Source organism: Erigeron canadensis, chromosome 1 (assembly GCF_010389155.1).
Source record: "Erigeron canadensis isolate Cc75 chromosome 1, C_canadensis_v1, whole genome shotgun sequence".
Taxonomy (NCBI): Eukaryota; Viridiplantae; Streptophyta; class Magnoliopsida; order Asterales; family Asteraceae; genus Erigeron; species Erigeron canadensis.
In genome coordinates, this window is record NC_057761.1 from 24,410,770 (window position 1) to 24,432,356 (window position 21,587).

Genomic DNA, 21,587 nt, shown 5'->3' on the forward strand with positions numbered 1-21,587 from the left:
ATAATATTTATACTTATACTTTATGTTCAAAATATACCCTTTTTAATAATTATAATATACTATAAATAATAAATAATATATAATAATAATAATAATAATATATAGGATTGTTCGAACTTGATTGTATGGTATTGTAAACTTGTCAAAGTTACTTATTTATTGTTTTTTTTTAATTAATGATTAAACAATTTAATGAGGGTTTTTTATGTAAGCCATTTTTCTTTACACTATTAAATATTTGCTTAGATCTTAACTAGATTTTAGACCCGTGCCCAATACTAGACACGAGATTTACGATTTCTCAATATTAGCTCTTCATACATTTTAGGTCATAAAAACTTATAATTTTAAAGATATACGGTTTTAAGTGTTATATTTTGCAAGTTATAGTATAATAATCATAAGTTCGTCACTGTCATTATTAGCCGAGACATATTGATGGAATTGTTTGCCGTAGTCACTCCACAAGGCACACGCTATAATAATTTCTCTATTATAGAATATTTTTTGAAACCAGTTACACTCATAATGTGATATTATTATGAAAGATAATTAAGAATTAAAGTATAAACATACTTGTGTACTTGACATTCAAGTATATGTATTTGATTATGATCCGGGCCTATAACGCACATAGGTTTATTTTTAATCATCTTTTTTATCTATTAGTTTTGCATGTTAATGTTTAATGTTTAATCATCTGTCTTATGATTTGAGTGACAACTGTAACTTTAAACATTAACATGCAAAACTAATAGATAAAAAAGAAAAAAGTTATGTACTTTTTTTTATTGAGATATAGAATGAATCTTGAAGAGTTCATATTGAGTTGGATTTAGTATTCAAGTAACACTCTGTTGTAAATCGTGTTTTGTTCTGTGATCGTCCCATGTTATGTGATTTATATCGTGTTTATAATAATGATGTTGTATATCATCATCTGTTATTATGTTTGATATATGTATCCAGAGTTCAAAATATGTTTATATTAATATTAAGCTAAATATTAATATTTATAATCTATAAAAATATAATCTAATATTTGTTTATAAGTCATTAGTTTTTGAAATAATCTTTTGTAGATAATATTTCATATGTTGACATTTTTTAATTAATTAAATGATTGTAAATTTTAAAACATCTTTTGGTGACTAAAAATAAATATAAATTAATTATTCAGGGGTAAAAAGTGTAAATTATTGATAGAAAACAAAAAAGTGTAAGTTAATGAGACTTTTTTTACAAGTTAATGTAAATACTAATATAATAATATATTTGGATAATGATTATTACTCCGTATGATTTTTAATTTGTAGTTAATCTAAATGATGACATAAGCGGGAATCGATTTAATAAATTTGAGAGATTAAATTGGTTAATAAGTCATTAGTTCAACTATCTTATAGTATATATTAAGATTAAAATTAAGATTATAATATATATTTAGAGATTATAAAAATCTATTTACCAATATATCTATCTATATATATAGTTTTTAAAGACTTTATTTACAACCTTTAACATTGTTTACAAATGTAATTAAAGTTTGGAACAAGTTATTGTTTGTTTATGTATTACTAGAGACTAGAATCATGTCTATGTAATGCACGGGATAAATAGTCTTATAAATATGATATTTATACTAACATTATGTTATGATTATAAAATCAAATTTTAGGTTTTTTTTCATATGGGGCTACTAACATACACCATATATAATTTTAATCATTGGATTATTTTTTTTCAGTTTGGTTTAATACGTTTTTATCTTTTTTATATCACTCGAAATATTTTTTCTTATCGTAAACAATGTCCATAAATTAAGTCGGATTGTGTCTGTATAATGCACCAAATATATGGTCTTAAACATATGAATACTATCCGTTGGTAAAACTAAATCAAAATACTTATTAAATTAAAAACTATGAAATTATGTAAAACTCATGATTGACTTTTGTTTATAAATATTTCTCGCGTATTACGCGAGAAAATAATCTAGTTAATTATATATAATAAAATATTGAAAAACACCCATCATTAAAAAGATGTCATGTGGCAAGTATAAAGTAACAATCTATGATTCAATCTGTTCGTTTTGAAGGCAAGATCGTGCAGGATCAAGGACCGCTTTCATTTTTTTATAATTAAATATTCCACAATCTAAACTATGGATTACGGATAAGAGTGGTCTTATATAAACTTACAAGATGAACCATAATGTTAAAGATTTGTATTGCATTACGATAATAAATCTTGAATATGAGACTTTTTGTTAGTTAACAAGATGTTAATTAATGATGCAACAAATCTATCGCTGTTTATAAACTTCAATTGAGTTTTATCATAGTGATGATCCATTCTAAATCAATCTTACAATATGTACATATATAATCCGTATATCGTATGGGTATTAGTACTAGTATTCTATAAGCTCCTCTAGTGTAGCTACAAGAACAAGAAGCATGATGCCGATAAAACATGTTAAAGTAAAACACCGACATAAACAAAAAAAACTACTAAAAACTAATGTTCGGTAGTTTACTAGAATAGTTAGGTGATATAGTGAATACAATTGTTTCATAAAGAAATCATAACAAAAAACAAGTCACACATGTGGCGTTGAAGAGAGAAATCAAATGAAAAGCATAGAGACTTTGCACGGCGGCGGACTATGTATATAACATATATTACAATACTAATTTATATTCAAGAGTACGTAGATAAATTCTTTAAGGGTATCGGTGTAAAAATAATGATGGGAAAGTGGTTTTTAAATATCTGCGTTTTATTGAAGTAAGGTGAACTTTCTTATGAAAATCTGTGTTTTCTAACCTTTCAAACGTAAATAATTATTTTTTGATATATTTTCCCCAAACATTAAAAACTGATTATCTATGATTACCAAACACAATAATATAAAAATTCATTTTAAAACTCAACCCCAAACACTCTCATAGTATTCATGTGCAAATGAATTAACATTATATAGATTATTTCAGGAAGTAGAGAATTAAGAGAAAGAATATTTGAAAACCATTCAAAGTGTTTGAATATATCAAAATGTTTAAACACTTAAAACTTTTCATATCCAAAAGCATACTAATTAACAGATACATTATAGATATTAGCCAAATTATACATTTTTTCATTATAGTATTAAATAGGTAGTTTGGAACCCCGCGTTGCGGAGCTACAATTGCAGTATTCGCGTGTTTTGTTCTTTTAAATACAATTCCACAAACAAACCATCTTAAATGCGTGTACTCCCATATTAGTATTGAATATGTAGATTTATTTTGTGTAAAAATATAACAAAAGGTATAAAAGAAAAAATAAAAAAAATAAATTTAAAAGGTACAACTGTACAAGGAATTAAAAAGAAAAAAAAAGTTTGTCTAGTGCCACATGACTAGTAATCAAATATGTATCTATTTAAGGGCATCACAACGTCAACAAACAACATTATTATGTTTATGTTTATATATGTTTACCCGTAAAATCACAAAGAGATGAGAGTTACCAAACCTTAAAAATTCAAACCAAAACAAAAATAAAAAACCAAAAGGTTAAGAAAAAAAAGAATTTCAAAAAAGATAGATGTGAAAATAAATGCTACAAAAAGAATAGTTAGAGAAAAATAAAAATGAAAAATTTAATTAAAAAAACAAATATGTTATAAGGGAAAAAACTGCAAAAAAAAAATCAAAAAGAAAATCAAAAATGAATATAAAGTTAAATTGTTAAAGCAACCTAAAACTAAAGCTAAAATACTTTTTGAAAAAAAAAAAAATATCCAAATGTCAAAACAAAACCATATAAAAATGTTTTTTTTTTATAAATGTAATAAAAAGAAAACAGGAGACAGTATGACTTCTTCAAAATCCAAATAAAATCCAAATAAAATTCAAAAGCAAAAAAAGACCAAAAACAAAACTAGAGTGGTAAAAATGTTAATTCAAAAATCTTCATAAAAATGAAAAAAAGAAAAGAAAAGGTAGAATAGAGGAGTTAAGCTTCAATTCAACCGTATTTGAGTATTAGTTTAATGGTTAAAAAGTCATCCTTCATTTAAGTGGTTTTGTGTTCAAGTCTTAGGGATGAAATAGGAAGTCCCTCTATGAAGGTTTGACTTGTGTATACTCAAGCTTAAGTCTGAGGGCGCAGGGTTTACCTCTATTAATCGGCGTGCATTCGGGCGGATGAGTAGGGGGTTTTTCCCCTATCGGGTATCTGAAATAGGCATTTCTACTTTGAGAGCTCTCTAGCACGGATCCGATTAAGACAATATATGCTAGACCTCCTGCTGTCATATCTCGACACAAAGTTTAGAGCGAAATTTAACTTAAAAATAAGAAGTTTCAATTCAACAACCTCTCCTCTATAAAGCATACCTCAAACCATCTTTTCCAAGGGTTATTTTGTTTAATAAATACCTAACTTAATATATATTATCTTCGATTCTATTTACTATTCACATTCACTTCGATATTTTTCATTTGTATGTATTTGAAGTCGTTATTCTTATTAAAACTTAAAGTTCACTATGGCAATCTGAAACTATAGTTACATTTTGATGAACAATATTGTGCTATGGGTTGTGCATATACGAATGAAATGGAGTGGTTCAAGTCTTGAAATTTTAGAACAAGTCAAACCTTTTTGTAGATTATTTGACCAAGCACCTAGCCACCTTTGTAACTCATATCCACATTTCTAATAATTAGTTATGTTGATGAATTTCGATGGCTCACATAATAAAAAAGAAAAGAAGACATTTCATCTTTTAAGGGTCAAGATTTTTTAAAGTTGTTTTTAACATTAATAGAGTTAAAAACATTTTAATCGTTGAATTAAAATCAATAATCAATATTCAAAATGTATAATTAAATATTGTCTTTTAATTTTAATTTAGAGTAAACAACATAAATCGTCCCTGTGGTTTACTCAAATAGTCACGTTTTGTCTTCGTAATTCAAAATCGTCATGGATCGTCCTTTATAAAAGGAAAAATTTCACGTTTTGTCCTTAGACTTGTTGACCGTCAATTCACCTTCGTTAACCCCACACGTGCCTCCCATATGAGGTGTACACCTATCTTTTCGAAAAGAACCAAACTTGATGTATCTAACTATCTATATTATCATCATCATCATACATAAACATATTTTTATGCAATTTTGCCATAAGGACCAAAACGGCAGATAACTCAAATTCAATATTATACATCATATGGTCGCACTTGATGTATCTATATCATCATCAATTAAACATATTTTATCCAAATTTGCTTTACCCCAACACCAAATCTACATGGGTTTGTGAATATCAATGGGATGACATTAAACGAAAAGCATGGAATCATCAATAGTGATCAATGTTTTCATGGACCGGACAGCAAACTAGTTTGCTTACTGGTTACTGGTCTGATCGGTCAGATCGGATTAAAGAACCGGATAAATATAATAATATGCATATATATGAAATAGTATAAAATACATAATAAATATATGTTTATTTTGTCTAGTATTTAGACCCCACAATCCACATGCCCATACCCTGTTAAATATCAAAACTATACAGTCTTATCCTTTTTCTTTGTGAAAGAAGTCAAAGAACTTTCCCCTTTTTCATGTTTCTTTTAACTTTTGCAGTTTGCTTACACAATGAAACCCAAATTCAATGATAATTGACCATGAACCAGCAAAAATCCATCATGTCGTCATCAAACAAATATGTTTAGAAAGTAGACATGTTTGGAATATTCAAGATCTGACCGGAAAAATTAGCGATGTTGATAGATCAAGTTTCAGTGGAGAAGAAAAGATATCAGTTTAATCGGAAAAGCTTTACGTTCAATGAACGAAAATGTGATAACTTCTTTCATGGCCGGCGATGTTGACTTCTTTTTCGTGCAAGATGAAAACGAAAATGAAGTGAACAGATTACGACACAATCATTGTACCACCGTCAACAAATCTGTTAGGGAAATTCAAGATTTGGTCGGAAGTTCAAGATCTGGCCGGCGATGTGATAATCCAGATGGTATTAGATCCTGCAACTCTAAATTCAACGATGATTTCTATTTCATAAAGTCAAGTCAAAAGAAATCCATGGACCGGAACCTCCGGTTCCCGGCCAGATCGCCGGTTACTTGCTCAACCGGCCGGCCCTTTGCACATCCGGGCCAACATCATCAACCGGACCGTTATAGAGTCCGGGTCACGGCCCGACCGATCCAACCGGCCGGTCCGGTCCGGTCCGGCCACAAAAACATTGATAGTGATGCAACGAAAGTCAAATATATAATATTTGATGTAGTGTAGTTTTGCTCCATGTTTGGGCGTGTAATCATTGACTGGGAAACATAAATTTGAAGAAAATGATAAATAAGGCCTTTGTGTTATCTATCTTTAATGACGAAAAAACATAAATACCCTTCATATGGGAGGCACGTGGGGTTAACGGAGGTGGGTTAACAATTAACAAGTCAAAGGACGAAACGTGAAGTTTTTCATCCTGTAAAGGAAGATATATGACGTTTTTTAAGAACAGGGACGAAACATGACTATTTGAATAAACCACATGAATGATTTATGTCGTTTACTCTTTAATTTATTATCAACATTTTTAACTTTACTAAAATTGAAGATAAGTTTAGAAAGATCTCAATCTTCCCCATCCACACATTCCCAATAGCTTGACCCCATTTAACTTCTAGTGTTAACTTTGACTATTGACCGCAAGCCAATTTGCTTATCACACGATCCATTTTGATGTGAATCCTGATGTTGACTAGCCAATAACATGATTCACTTCAAGTGTTTACTTTGACTGGTATTATATTTTATTTATTTAGTCCTGGTATTATATTTTATTTATTTAGTCCGGACAAAACAAATTGAGGACTAGAGGAGACATATTATATTTTTAAGAAAAAAATGTGTATATGTAACTTGTCTTCAGTTATTATTATAAAAAAGAAATTTTGTTTTAGTTCATTGTTTGTAAGTAACCTACTAAAATGAACGAATCGTGTAAATAATCTGCTAAATGCTGATATGGTAATCTCTCATTGGGCCACGTATCAGATGTTTGACGGTGCCACGTTAGTATCCGGCGGATTTTTTACACAGTACATTCAGTTTTGAGACAAACTTACATATAATGAATCAAAAGAAAGTTTCTTTTTTACAATAGTAACTGAAGACTGTTAGATACATACTCAGAGTCTTTTCCCTATATTTTTCCAACAAAGTATATTATTGGGATATCATATTTTAATGGGTTCGAGATTCTCATTTTGGGCTTTTGGCTGGGAAACAACAATACACGCATGAGCCCATTTCTTTGTGTTGTTTTATTATGGAGTGGCTGGAATGAAAAATAAAAAGCCCAAAGTTAATTAATTAATTTTGCATTGTTTTGTTTTGGTTGTGGACTGGTGGATCGGCTGGAACTCTGTAAGCTTCGAAGGAAGAGATAAAACAGATGTTTTTTAACCGGATTGCACATTGAACTGGTCAAATGGATGGTTCAAGCTTCAACTAATCCAACTAGTCGGATCAGACTGGAAAATTGACTTCTAATATTATACAGATGCATAATGTATATAGGGTGGCGTTCAAACCTTTAAACATGGACGGATCCAAGGCCCCTCACTCCAATTATGCTATAAGGTAACTTTTTTTTTAAATATTATCTTAATCTTCTTAATCTTAATCTTAATCTTAATCTATATCAAAAGGCAACTGACCTAATCTCAATTGACCAATCACGACTCTCAATTTCTTAAAATTAATTAAATCAACACATGTGTAATTTAAATTACACTTTTGTTTTTCCATCACCAATTTACACTTTAACCCCAATTTAAAATAATTAATTTACACTTTTTAGTTTTTCATCACCAATTTACACTTTAACCCAATTTTACCATCACCAATTTACACTTTAAACCAATTTTAATATAATTAGTTTACACTTTTTGGTTTTCTATCACTAATTTACACTATAACCTAATTTAAAAATATTAAAATTACATTTTTTAGTTTTTCCATCACCAATTTACACTTTAAAAATATTTAATTTACGCTTTTTGATTTTCCATCACCAATTTACACTTTTACCCAATTTAAAACTAAGTAATTTACACTTTTTGATTGTATTGATAATATAAAAATATTACAAAATAGTAGACCAACCAAATAATCATTAAAACTCTCAATATCTTATCTAATTGTAATCAAACTAATTGTAATGTTGTTGTTAATAGAATTTGTAGTTGGACTATAATTAGGATAATTATTGTTGTTATTAGTAATTTGAATCAAATTATATTTAGGATAAACAAATTCTTCTTATATAAACGGAACCCTACAAATAAAATCACAACTCACAAATCATTGAAACCCACGAACCAATTGCTACTTTTATTGTTCTTAAGAACCATATCTAACGAAAACAAAATTCTTTTTTTGAATTTTTGCAAGATATCGATGAGAACTCGGTGAATTATGTAATCAAGGTTAAGATATTGTTTTTCTAGAAGAGTTTGTATAAAAGAAACTTTACTACACCATCCAGCCTTGTTATGATTACCCGAGTGTAAATCCAGAGATATGGCACACTTAGCGAGCGCAAGGAGCCAGTTTACTAGTAATATACAGAACCACCCGGTGCGGCGGTGCCAACAAACATGAAATACTCCCAGAACCTAGAATACTACGACGGTATAGGAGTAGCAATGATCCAGAGATGGGACATGCCAATCACCTGCCATGCTTTCTCCTGCTCTTTGGTGAACGATGCAAGGGAATGGATCGATAGCCTGCCAGCAGATTCGATAAATAATTTCGAAACCCTAAAAACAAAGTTCAGATCACAATTTAACACGCAGAAGAAACATCGGAAGACACATGTGTCAGCACATAATATAAAACGACAAAGTGAAGAAATGCTTAGGGATTTTATAAGATACACACATGAAACCCAGGAGATAAGTGGACTACCGGAAAGCCAGAGGATATCAGGACTCATCCAAGGACTACGAGCAGTCGAGCTAGTCGAACACCTCACGAAAAACATGCCAGAAACATACCATGAGAAACCAATTAAATCCCACATCTGGATCGACGTCAAAGGGATAAACAGATCAACGGAGTACGCCCTGGGAAAACAGAAAAGAGATCCGACAGACAGCAGGACCAAAAGTCCCATCAAAAATCCGAGGTGGGGAAGCAAAGCAAGTGAAGGCAGAAAAATAATGATGCTGAAATTAACAAAATCACCAAAGGACATCCTCGCAATGGAACAAGTAGTGCAAACGTTCCCGACCCCACCCAGATTAACAATCCGTAAAAGGGACCGAGAAAAATATTGCGCATTCCACAAAGATTATGGAAACGACACGGATTTGTGTCGAAATCTCCAACAGTCCATAGAGGATGCAATAATTGCTAGAAAACTGCACCGTACCCGATCTGCCAGGGAACTCCAGCAGGAATAACGACAATGGATGTCGGACAAGCAACAACATAACAACCGCTGCACCCGTCATACTACTACGGAGGGTGCTTCTACCCATATGGAACACTACAAGCTCAGCACACGGGAGCGCTACCGTTAGCCGGAGCTTACCCAGGGCACATGCATACATCGTGGTATTACCCATACGGTATTGTAACCCCACAATACTTTCAGGCAAGTCCCACAGTCGAAGCCAAATAGGCAAGACCAAACAGAAGGGGCCGGACCTTAAGTACAAGGACCTGCGTCAGCATGTACCCCCGGTAAAACTGCTAGACACGCAAGAGCTACCCTGGTATGATGGCACCTCCAACGTCGACGCCTTCCTCCGGGTAGTCAATAACGTAGCCCAGACAGAAGGGTGGAGCGGCCCAACAACCTGCCATGTTATCCTTTACCCCCTACACAGAATGGTCAGGAAATGGCTTGAGGATCTACCTTAAGAAAGCATACACAATGCCGAAGACTTTAAAACCCAACGAAGGGAAGAATTCGGCTCCCACCTATGGGCACATGACATAAAGCATGAGGAAGACGAAGAGGCAGAGGATTTTCTGAAATGATACGGAGAAAGCACACGAAATCTGGTGCGTATATTCGAAGAAGAAAGAATATATGGGGTTGTACATGGGCTCCGGTCAAAAGAATTGATACGACATCTATGTCTCGCTGAGCCAAGCAGTTATTCGGCATCGGTTGAGAAGTTTCATGAGTGGAAGATTGCGAAAGAGATTGCAGAAAAAGCCATGGCTGAGTGGAAGACTATGGTAAAAAAGAACGAAAAAAGGACGAAAACAACGAAGGGCATAGCAGAGGATTTCTCCCCTGTATACAGGGTCAACAGCTATAAAAGAACAATTACTAACCTCCGGAAAACTCCGTCAGAAATCCTGCCATCTAGATAAATAGCAAGAACGTTTGTTAGGCCAACACCGTTGTCCGGAAGAGGAACAAGAAATCTGGATAAATTCTGTTGTTTACACACCCGGTGAAGAGATCCAGACCCAGCTTTGACGAAGCAGAACCAGATGAGCGTCGAAGAAGGATACTATCGAACACCTTGATCAAGAAGGGACCCCAACATTACCACTTTGGTGGTCTGGATGATCAAGGTTTGATGGACCTGCTGCTGATAAAAGTGAATATAGGCAATGTGTGCCTAAAAAACACAGAAGTGGATACAGGAAGTGGACGCGACATAATCTATGAGAAAAGTTTTGTCCAATTGCCAAATAAACAGTGAGAAACGATCATGCCACTGGAAACCGAAGTGGTAGGATTCGCCAATGAGCGAATCCGCCCATTAGGAGAAATATGGCTAGATGCCACTATCGGAGTATTCCCATGGCGTGGAACTGCTAAAATTTTGGCAATCGTAATTAAAGCAAATTCACCCTATGATATGTTCCCGGGTAGAGAAGGGCTGAGGAAATTTCATATGATAGTATCCACAATACACGGTTGCGTACAGTACAAATCTCACGGAGGGATGCAAATAATAATCTCCCATCTACTCTAGATATAAAAGGGGAAAGCTCTGTACCATGGTACAAACGCAACAGAAGAATAATTCAGAAGGGACCCATGAATAGCTAGGAACTGCAGAAGAATGTCACACCCCACCTTAGGCGGAATCGTAGGATATGACGAAAAGATATAGCAATAGCACATGGACTTTATAATAGAGTCAGACTAAATGAAATTCAAATAAATGTAAATTCCACAAGCGGAACGTCTAGGCAACACGCCTCAAATATCAAAAGAAGTAACAATTGCAATTAGTGTTCAATGTTTCACATACAATCTAGGAGTCCATGAAGGATCTCTTTATTGGTCTTCCTAAAGTCCATAAGCTCAATCTTCCTAAGCATTGTTATTACCTGAAAATGAATGCTCGAAAATGTCAACATAACGTTGGTGAGTTCGTAGGTTTAAAGAAATACAAATGAGTTTGCTGTGCATGATATATCAAGTTTGGACAATAGTGTAATTATAAACATGTAGTAGCATACTAAATACTGTTCAATGCCATCATAGTTATCCAACAACACAATCCCCATCACTCCTGCCAACAACTCAATCATGCTTTAAATACCAACAACTACCAGCTGGAGTATAAAGTTGGTCGATAGTTTTTCAATAGTCTTCAATAGAAATCAATACAAGCAAGCTATCATACACATTTCATAATTACACCTATTTGTCCATGAAAACAAACAAGTTTTGACACAGCTAGTAAAGAAATGAAAAGTGTTTTGAGCATTATTTTCCCCCAAAGAAATAATATAAAAAGGGGCCACGAAACTCACCTCAACAAGCAAATAGTTATGCAAATCCAACAAGGTCGTTAGAATCTACACAACATATATATATAAACAAGTTACAATTATGGACATGGTCAAGAACCGTCCATTGTAACCCGTATTTGATGAAATACACATATGGCTACTTTCAAAATATTCACAACTGATTTGTCATATATTATTAAGTTACAGGTCACATAACTTAATATATAATATTTGTTGTAATGATTTAAGATTAAATTCTACAAGTTCATATTAACTGAAATTTTTGATAACTTTATCTATTTTTCATTAGGATGAAACGAACAATTCAAGATTCCAAATCTTAATTACTGTTACCTTAGAGTGTTATATACTTACATGAATTTTTACATAATTTATTTGGCACGTTAACTATTTTTAAAAATTCAATGATTACAGACTAGTCAGAAAAATCACTGTTTGCGCACAGAAAAGTTTTATAAAAGTTAAGGGCCTTCAAAGCTTCAAAAAAATCCAATTTTTTTACTGTACAATATTAACATCTCAAAAACGTTTCTGGAGAAAAATAATTTTCCAGTTCATAAAATCGACCAAGATATGACTATTTGAAGTCGACTCAAATCTGTTCGAAAAACTCAGCTTTGCGCAGTTTTGTTATAAAATTCGTTTGACAACCTTAAACTTCATATTTTGACACGAAACCACTTCCACCAGAAAGTAGACTTCCTGAAATTAATTTTAGACACCAAAAACGTGACTTAACCATCTTCCATGACCAAGATACAACATTTCAAAGTTAACAAATAGAATCTGTCCAGATTCTGAAATAACTCAAACTTACTGTTTTAAAGACTACTACAACTAATATACATATGTAAACTTTCAAATCTTTCCAACACCTATTTACGTCTGTTATTATGATTTCCATGCCTTCATAATTGAATTTCTTTATTTACATTAATTATTATGCTACAATAAATACGTAAACTTTTAACATTAATATGATTTATACTTCAAGTTTTTGATTTAACCCTAAAAAAAAATACTTTCATTCATTATTATAAATTTGCCATAATATATATTCATCAAATAGGTTACTTATAAATAAAGATTAATGAATAAAAAGATATGCTTATATATATATGTGTGTGTGAAAAGAGAAGACAAGTGATTTACCCCAAAATTGATGATCACTCCTTAGATACCTTGACAAAATAAAATAAATATAATTTATAAGAATTTTACCATAGATTTTATATGATGAAAACCTTTTAAAACATAATGAAAAATTAGATTACTTACTAAATATCCAATAAATCTTTAGGATGAATGCTTTGAGATAAAGGTTGTAAAGCTTGGCTTGATGATGATTTAAATATGTGCTTGTGGTGTGTGTTTGGTTTCGACGGCAGGGAAACAACAAAGAGTAAAAGTGTGTTTTGAGTTTTCCTTTGATAAATTATGATGCATATATATATTTTATGTGTAGAGATAAGTATTTGATTTTGTTTTATAATTACACCTAATAAATTATTATGAATAAGGTTTCTATTAGAATTGAGATTCCTTGCCAATCGTAAATTGTTATGCTAGAAATTAGAAGATTGAGTTGGTATTAATTTGATCTTCTTAAAATGCTAAATTATCTAGTTTTATCATTATTATTGTTATGAATATAAATGAGTTGAAATGGGATTTAAATTCTTTTTTGTTTCTCGTCGACTTACTAGTCAAGAAATTAGGAATTTAAATTAGAGGCTATAATAAAGTACCTGTTTTGGTGACAGATGTCACAGTCTCCCCCACTTGAGAAAATTTCGTCTCGAAATTTAGTTAGAATTACTGTTGAAATCTATCATTGGATAATTTGTGATGTTTGTTTTTCATCTCAAGTTGTTTCGCGGTCTAGTTCAGTACCACCTCCATTGTATTGTTAGTATTCTTATAAAGTGTACTGCAGTTAACCTACCACACTACCAACACACTGATGACGTAATAGATACCTACCATAACCATACACTATACATTTTCACAATAATATATATATTTCTTTTGATCCCCTTGCTCTTAAGGTGTTCATTGAAGGTTCCATTGAAGATTAACGATAAGCTTTATAATGTTTTAGTTCATACATCTTTTGATTCCTAATCATAACTGTTTCTCTACGCAAATGTAACTTATGGTATTTGAATCTTATATTCTCTTCCAATGATAAATTCAAAGTTTCGTTAACAAGGCATTTCTTAGGATTTCGACACGTGAAATGTATCATAAACAATGCGTAACTCATGAATAGGCTAACTGAATGACTCATTTACTAATTTTTTTTGAAAGAAATCGGAAACTTATGCTATCTTGCCCTTTTACTAATCGTATGAAAATTTCCTAAGGCGACACTTCAAGTAGCAGTTTATTGTTGACGCAAACTTCTAAAGATTTTCGTAATAGCTCTTTTTGAGGATCATGTATAGCTTATGTTTGTCCTTCCATCCGGAGGATTATTATGGTAGTTTCTTGTTAGATTTTAAACTTGTAGTATTATGTATATACACCAAGAAGCACATTGATTGATATAAGTAATATGTGATGGGTTATATTTTTTGAATTGACCGTTTGAGAACAAAACTTTACAATTAATTCAATAATTTTGACATTGCTATAAACGAGCTAGACCATGGACTAGATACCTTAAATGTCTATTTCAGACACAATAGATGTAAGATCTTTGGCATCGATTAACTGTGAATCAATAACAATGTTGACATATTCGAAATGATCAGCATAACTTTTTTGTAAAATCCAATGTGTACAAAGAAGTTATAAGATTTCATTTTGTAATTCAACAAATTACAAAAGAATTTGTATTTTAATTCAAAACTTTAAAATGTATATTAAGCAAAAATAAATTATCGAAGAAGTATATAGCTTTAAAAAAAATGACAAGGTTTCCAATGGATTTTTTTTTTTCATTTTATTATAGATGAGATAGCTTAATCTTTTTTTTTTTTTTTTTTTTTTTTTTTTTTTCGTCTTTGAATTTTTGAGATACATGGTTAGGGTTGATATATTTTGTGCTTTGACCAATTAAATCTTTTCTTAGACCATTATTAACCGTTCACCATTTCCATTTACACATTTTACTCCCACATTGGCTCCATTTTCTAACCATTTTCCTCATTTTCTTTTCTCCCTTAACCATTCCCTTCAAATTTAATACCCCACTATACTCATAATATCACCAATCAAAATAATATAAAGCAAGGTAGTAACAATTAATAAGGTCTACAAAACCATAGCTGAATATAATCATTATCTTTTCATCACCTTAACCCATTTCGCATCCACCCCATAATTGTTCACCAACTTCACCCTCTTATTTCACCTTCCTTCTTTCACCTACCCTTAAAAATGGCCCTCATATTATTATTATTATTAATATTATTTTCCTAAGTGTTCAACGTATCTTAATTCAAGACCTCAATACTAGGGATTTTATTGTTATGGACAACCCGACTAATCAACTGTAATACATTATTTGGTAATAGTATTAATATATAACAACCTCTTTAGTTAAACTTAATGTAGTTGAAGGAGGATTCACTTAATAAGATTGCGAATGACTTGAATAAATAAATTGAGGTAATATAAAAATTTTCTCCCACTTACGGGGCATCATTCAAACGTCCATCATATAATTTTGCTTTGTAGTAAAAATGAAGTGATATTATTATATCGACTATATGTTTCTTTGGTATGTTTTGGGTTAATGTGGGATTATACATTCATGCGTGGAATTATTGGACTTCATTGAGTTTACTTGATGATGTTCTTGGCCTTTAAGTTGTTTCTGATTATGTGCCTTATATTTGTTGTATATGTCTTGCTAGCTACACTAGCTTGCTAAATAAGATTGTTATGATTACTATAAATGAGTATAAATTTTCGTATATGAAAATAATTATTTAGCAATATGTATAAGATAGTGAACTAAAACTTATTATTATAATAAAAATAAGATGAACAAATGAGTTTAGAAAAAAAAAATGTACAAATAAGGATTAATAGGTATAGAGTTAAAAATCTATCATCTAAAATTTTCAACAAAATGAGAGAGATATGAATTCATCTCGTGCTAGCCCAACAATGTTTTATTATATAATTATTAGAAAGATACTCTAGACACTTTCTTTAGGTGATAGTTGAACACTTGCTTAAAGATTGGTTTAGCTTTCCAAAATGCTTACGAAGGGTTACATTCACTTTCTACATTACTTTGTCGAGTCAAGGATAACCTACCATGATGGTCTCTCAAATAGAGCATGAAAATATATGTGTGGTGTTTGAGGCTTATTTTGGGATCTATATTACCACATAATGATGATAATATAAGATTTTAAGATGGTGATAATATAAATAGGTTACAAAATGATATAACACTTGAATTTAATAAATAAATGAGATGATTAAAGGAACCGATAAAATAACTAAATAGGAAAAATAATTATGAGATATGTGATAGGTATAAATTTTGGATTAGGTGATATTTGAATTATTATTTATACATACACAAATATATATATTTGCGCGCGCATGACTAATTATATATGTTGAAGTGGTGCTTTTTTTTTCCGCATTATCTATCATTTATCATAAGGATTTTGATTAAGGATTTTTCGCATATCCTAGAAATAGTCGTTTCAAGTGAAATGGTTGTAGTTGTAATTGAAACGAGTTTCTATTTTTAAGGTATATCTTGAGACTATAATCTAGACTAATTAAAAAAAATGGTATGGGAGAGGAGCTACCATACATTTAACCATACAGATCTAAAACCATATCACTATGACCCTAGACAATGGGATTCCCCACGATTAGCATGCATTGCAAATTACAATAACGTGTGCACCCGTGATTGTAATTTACTTTGCATGGTCACCCTAATTCTTCCCATTCTCGAATATGTATACTTTCCTGTGTGGAGTGTTATCTACGCTAAGAACATCAGGTCATTAAGTCACTACATGTTTATAATGTGTCACTATAGAAAGCAGAAGAGAAGGTTTCTAAGTTGTACTCAAGAGGACGATGGAGACTTATATATGATCCATTTCTAGTTTCCTAATGTCGTGTTATGTGATGTGTTTACCTTCAATATCCAACATCACTATTTATAACCAGAAGTTTAAACAACTAAGGTGATTATAGGTCTAAATATTAGAAATTCTCAAAACTACACAACCCCCATAGAAGTATTGCCAAACAAGCTAGATCTAATAATGCAGGATTTACTAGTGATCATAGGTTCATAGTGAACGTATTAGTATTATATGAGTAACATAAACATATACAAGCACCTAGTTCACATAAGAAAACACATATTGGTCACAAAGAAGTGAAACAACTCATGAACGATTAGACATATATATAATGCACACATAGTCCCTATTATGCATGCTATATGTGGGAACTTAGGTTATAGTCTAGGTCAAACCACCTAATTCTCTATAACTTGGCTTTGATACCATTCTGTCACACCCCACCTTAGGCGGAATCGTAGGATATGACGAAAAGATATAGTTATAGCACATGGACTTTATAATAGAGTCATACTAAATGAAATTCAAATAAATGTAATTTTCACAAACGGAAAGTCTAGGCAACACGCCTCAAATAGCAAAGAAGTAACAATTGCAAATAGTGTTCAATGTTTCACATGCAATCTAGGAGTCCATGAAGGATCTTTTTATTGGTCTTCCTAAAGTCCATAAGCTCAATCTTCTTAAGCATTGTTATCACCTGAAAATGAATGCTCGAAAATGTCAACATAACGTTGGTGAGTTCGTAGGTTTAAAGGAATACAAATGAGTTTGCTGTGCATGATATATCAAGTTTTGGACAATAGTGTAAATATAAACATGTAGTAGCATACTAAGTACTGATCAATGCCATCATAGTTATCCAACAACACAATCCCCATCACTCATGCCAACAACTCAATCATGCTTTAAATACCAACAACTACCAGCTGGAGTATATAGTTGGTCGATAGTTTTCCAATAGTCTTCAATAGATATCAAAAGACATCTATTGCATCAAAGAAATCAATACAAACAAGCTAACATACACATTTCATAATTACACGTATTTGTCCATGAAAACAACCAAGTTTTGGCACAGCTAGTAAAAAAATGAAAAGTGTTTTGAGCATCATTTTCCCTCAAAAAAATAATATAAAAAGGGGCCACGAAACTCATCTCAACAAGCAAGTAGTTATGCAAAGTCCAACAAGGTCGCTAGAATCTACACAACATATATATGAACAAGTTACAATTATGGACATGGTCAAGAACCATCCATTGTAACCCGTATTTGATGATATATACATATATGGCTACTTTCAAAATATTCCCAACTGATTTGTCATCTATTATTAAGTTACAAGTCACATAACTTAATATAGAGTATTGTTTTAATGATTTATGATTTAGTTCTACAAGCTCTTATTCGCTGAAATTTTTGGTAACTTTATCAATTTTTATTCTAGATCACCCGAACTAACCAAGTCCTTAAATTTTTACCACAGTAACTTTTATGTGTTAGATACTTAAATGAATTTTTACAGAATTTATTTTGTTCTTGAACTATTTTTAAAAATTCAATAATTACAGACTAGTTAATAAATTCACTGTTTGCGCACAGAAAAGTTTTATAAAAGTTAAGGGCCTTCGAAGTTTCAAAAAAAATCCAAATTTTTACTGTACACTCTTAACATCTTAAAAATGTTTCTGGAAAAAAATAATCTTCCAGTTCATAAAATCGACCAAGATATGACTATTTGAAGTCGACTCAAATCTGTTCGAAAAACTCAGCTTTGCGCAGTTTTGTTATAAAATTCGTTTGACAACCTTAAACTTCATATTTTGACACGAAACCACTTCCACCAGAAAGTAGACTTCCTGAAATTAATTTTAGACACCAAAAACGTGACTTAACCATCTTCCATGACCAAGATACAACATTTCAAAGTTAACAAATAGAATCTGTCCAGATTCTGAAATAACTCAAACTTACTGTTTTAAAGACTACTACAACTAATATACATATGTAAACTTTCAAATCTTTCCAACACCTATTTACGTCTGTTATTATGATTTCCATGCCTTCATAATTGAATTTCTTTATTTACATTAATTATTATGCTACAATAAATACGTAAACTTTTAACATTAATATGATTTATACTTCAAGTTTTTGATTTAACCTAAAAAAAAATACTTTCATTCATTATTATAAATTTGCCATAATATATATTCATCAAATAGGTTACTTATAAATAAAGATTAATGAATAAAAAGATATGCTTATATATATATGTGTGTGTGAAAAGAGAAGACAAGTGATTTACCCCAAAATTGATGATCACTCCTTAGATACCTTGACAAAATAAAATAAATATAATTTATAAGAATTTTACCATAGATTTTATATGATGAAAACCTTTTAAAACATAATGAAAAATTAGATTACTTACTAAATATCCAATAAATCTTTAGGATGAATGCTTTGAGATAAAGGTTGTAAAGCTTGGCTTGATGATGATTTAAATATGTGCTTGTGGTGTGTGTTTGGTTTCGACGGCAGGGAAACAACAAAGAGTAAAAGTGTGTTTTGAGTTTTCCTTTGATAAATTATGATGCATATATATATTTTATGTGTAGAGATAAGTATTTGATTTTGTTTATAATTACACCTAATAAATTATTATGAATAAGGTTTCTATTAGAATTGAGATTCCTTGCCAATCGTAAATTGTTATGCTAGAAATTAGAAGATTGAGTTGGTATTAATTTGATCTTCTTAAAATGCTAAATTATCTAGTTTTATCATTATTATTGTTATGAATATAAATGAGTTGAAATGGGATTTAAATTCTTTTTGTTTCTCGTCGACTTACTAGTCAAGAAATTAGGAATTTAAGTTAGAGGCTATAATAAAGTACCTGTTTTGGTGACGGATGTCACAGCGTATGACATTCCTCTCATCCTCCAACTCTGACTCCAACCTGTTAATCAACGCAACAGGCCCATCAGAAACAAGATTGGTAATGCGCTCATGCGCATCATCCAAACTTTGCGTAGCTAGAGATAGCGCCTCCTGAGATTCAGCTAGTTCCCTTCGCAAAGACTCAACTGATGCAGAACTAACTGCAGAAGACAGAAAAACTCTATGGGAAGACAAATCCTCCCTATGCCTCTGCATATTTTCCTCCAGATAGTGCACTCTGGCACTGTTGGCCGAACCAATCACACCAGTGGCAAAAAGAGCCTGGTTCGTCATCTCTGCAAGCCTCCGAGCAGGTATGGTGTCCATCATGGTCCTAAGGTGATCAGGGACCATCATATCCAGACTCATGCGACAAAGCTGAGAATTAGGCAATTCACCCTGAAGAGGAACCCCTGCAAACTCACAAAGAATCGCAATGAGCAATATTAAAAGAAGATGAACAACGGTTGAAATATCTACAAAATATCCAATCACTTACCAATTGAGACCCTAGCTCTAGTTGTGGAAGCTCCAGCTGTAGGAACTCTACCAACAGTTGTAGTAGCTCCAGTTGTAGTGGCTCCAGTTTCATCAACTGGCTCCTTCTCAGGCCACCGTCCAGAATCAGAAGTCCCAACTAAGTGTAGAAAAAGCATACAAATCAGGCCTATGGCGACATAAATACACAAAGTCAAGGGAAAACATATACCATCACCAACATCAGAAACTGGAGTAGCAGTAGTAACAACAATTTCATCTCTTACGGGAGAAGAATCAAGAATAATGATGGAAGGATCTGCACCAGTAGGGTTCGTTGAAACAGACAGGCCATCTCTCACCCTTTGTCTCTTCGGAGGAGGCTCAGAAACGTCAACCCCAGCAAACAGAGGACCCTCCCCATATGAAGGAGACAAGGGCCTCCTACCCACAACCATACCCCGAGGATTCATGGTCACAACCTCCCTAAGTGTCAACTCTACAAACACAATGAGTAAAACATCAGATACACAACAACACAATGCAACTATTAAGAAAGGAAGAAAAGAATGGTACCTTCACAACACCTTATCAAGACAGGTTGTTCAGGAGAACCCTCATACGACAAAGTAATCCCAACAAGATATAGAATCACAGGGGGATACGTAACCAACGTAAATGGAGATCTGTGCACTTGATGAATTAACTCATTGTTAAGGGAAGGCCAAACACACTCATTATCCTCAAATTCCACCCTCGACACTAACCTACTCCTATATAATAAACCCCTAAACATCGGGTAAATATATTCCTCACTAAAAAACAAAAAACCTGGCCTCCAGTTCAACATATTAGAATCCTCTATATCGAAAAATAGCCTACCGAGTCTCTCCTCAACCATAACCCAACCATCACGTACACCAAACCTGAAAAAATACCCAAACAAACTAATCTGGGGCTCTATCTCAAATGCCCGAAAAACAATGATGAACGACACTATCATGGTAATCGCTAATGGATGAAACATGGATAAATGCAATTCATGGTAATCAAGTAGCCCTAACAACCAAGGGGACAGGGGAAATCTAAGATTACCATTGGAAAAAAGAGCGGCATACATACCTACGAAACCAGACGGCGCATCAAGGATTGATTCTGCCCGACCCGGAACCCTAATCTCAGGATCATCAGGGCGGCAGAAACACGGACGAAACCATGCGACATCACCCTCCATCATCTCTGAATAAGTAGTACTAA

General features: G+C 32.2%; 1 protein-coding gene across 1 annotated transcript; it reads left to right on the forward strand.

The window, feature by feature from the left end:
- The first annotated feature begins 8,695 nt into the window (after nucleotides 1-8,695).
- On the forward strand, nucleotides 8,696-9,505 carry LOC122587770. Its single transcript, XM_043759936.1, has one exon. The coding sequence runs from the start codon at nucleotides 8,696-8,698 to the stop codon at nucleotides 9,503-9,505; it is 810 nt and encodes a 269-aa protein (XP_043615871.1).
- Nucleotides 9,506-21,587: the final 12,082 nt, after the last annotated feature.

Coding starts and splice junctions, on each gene's coding strand:
- LOC122587770 (XM_043759936.1), top strand. CDS start 8,696: ATGAAATACTCCCAGAACCTAGAATACTACGACGGTATAGGAGTAGCA.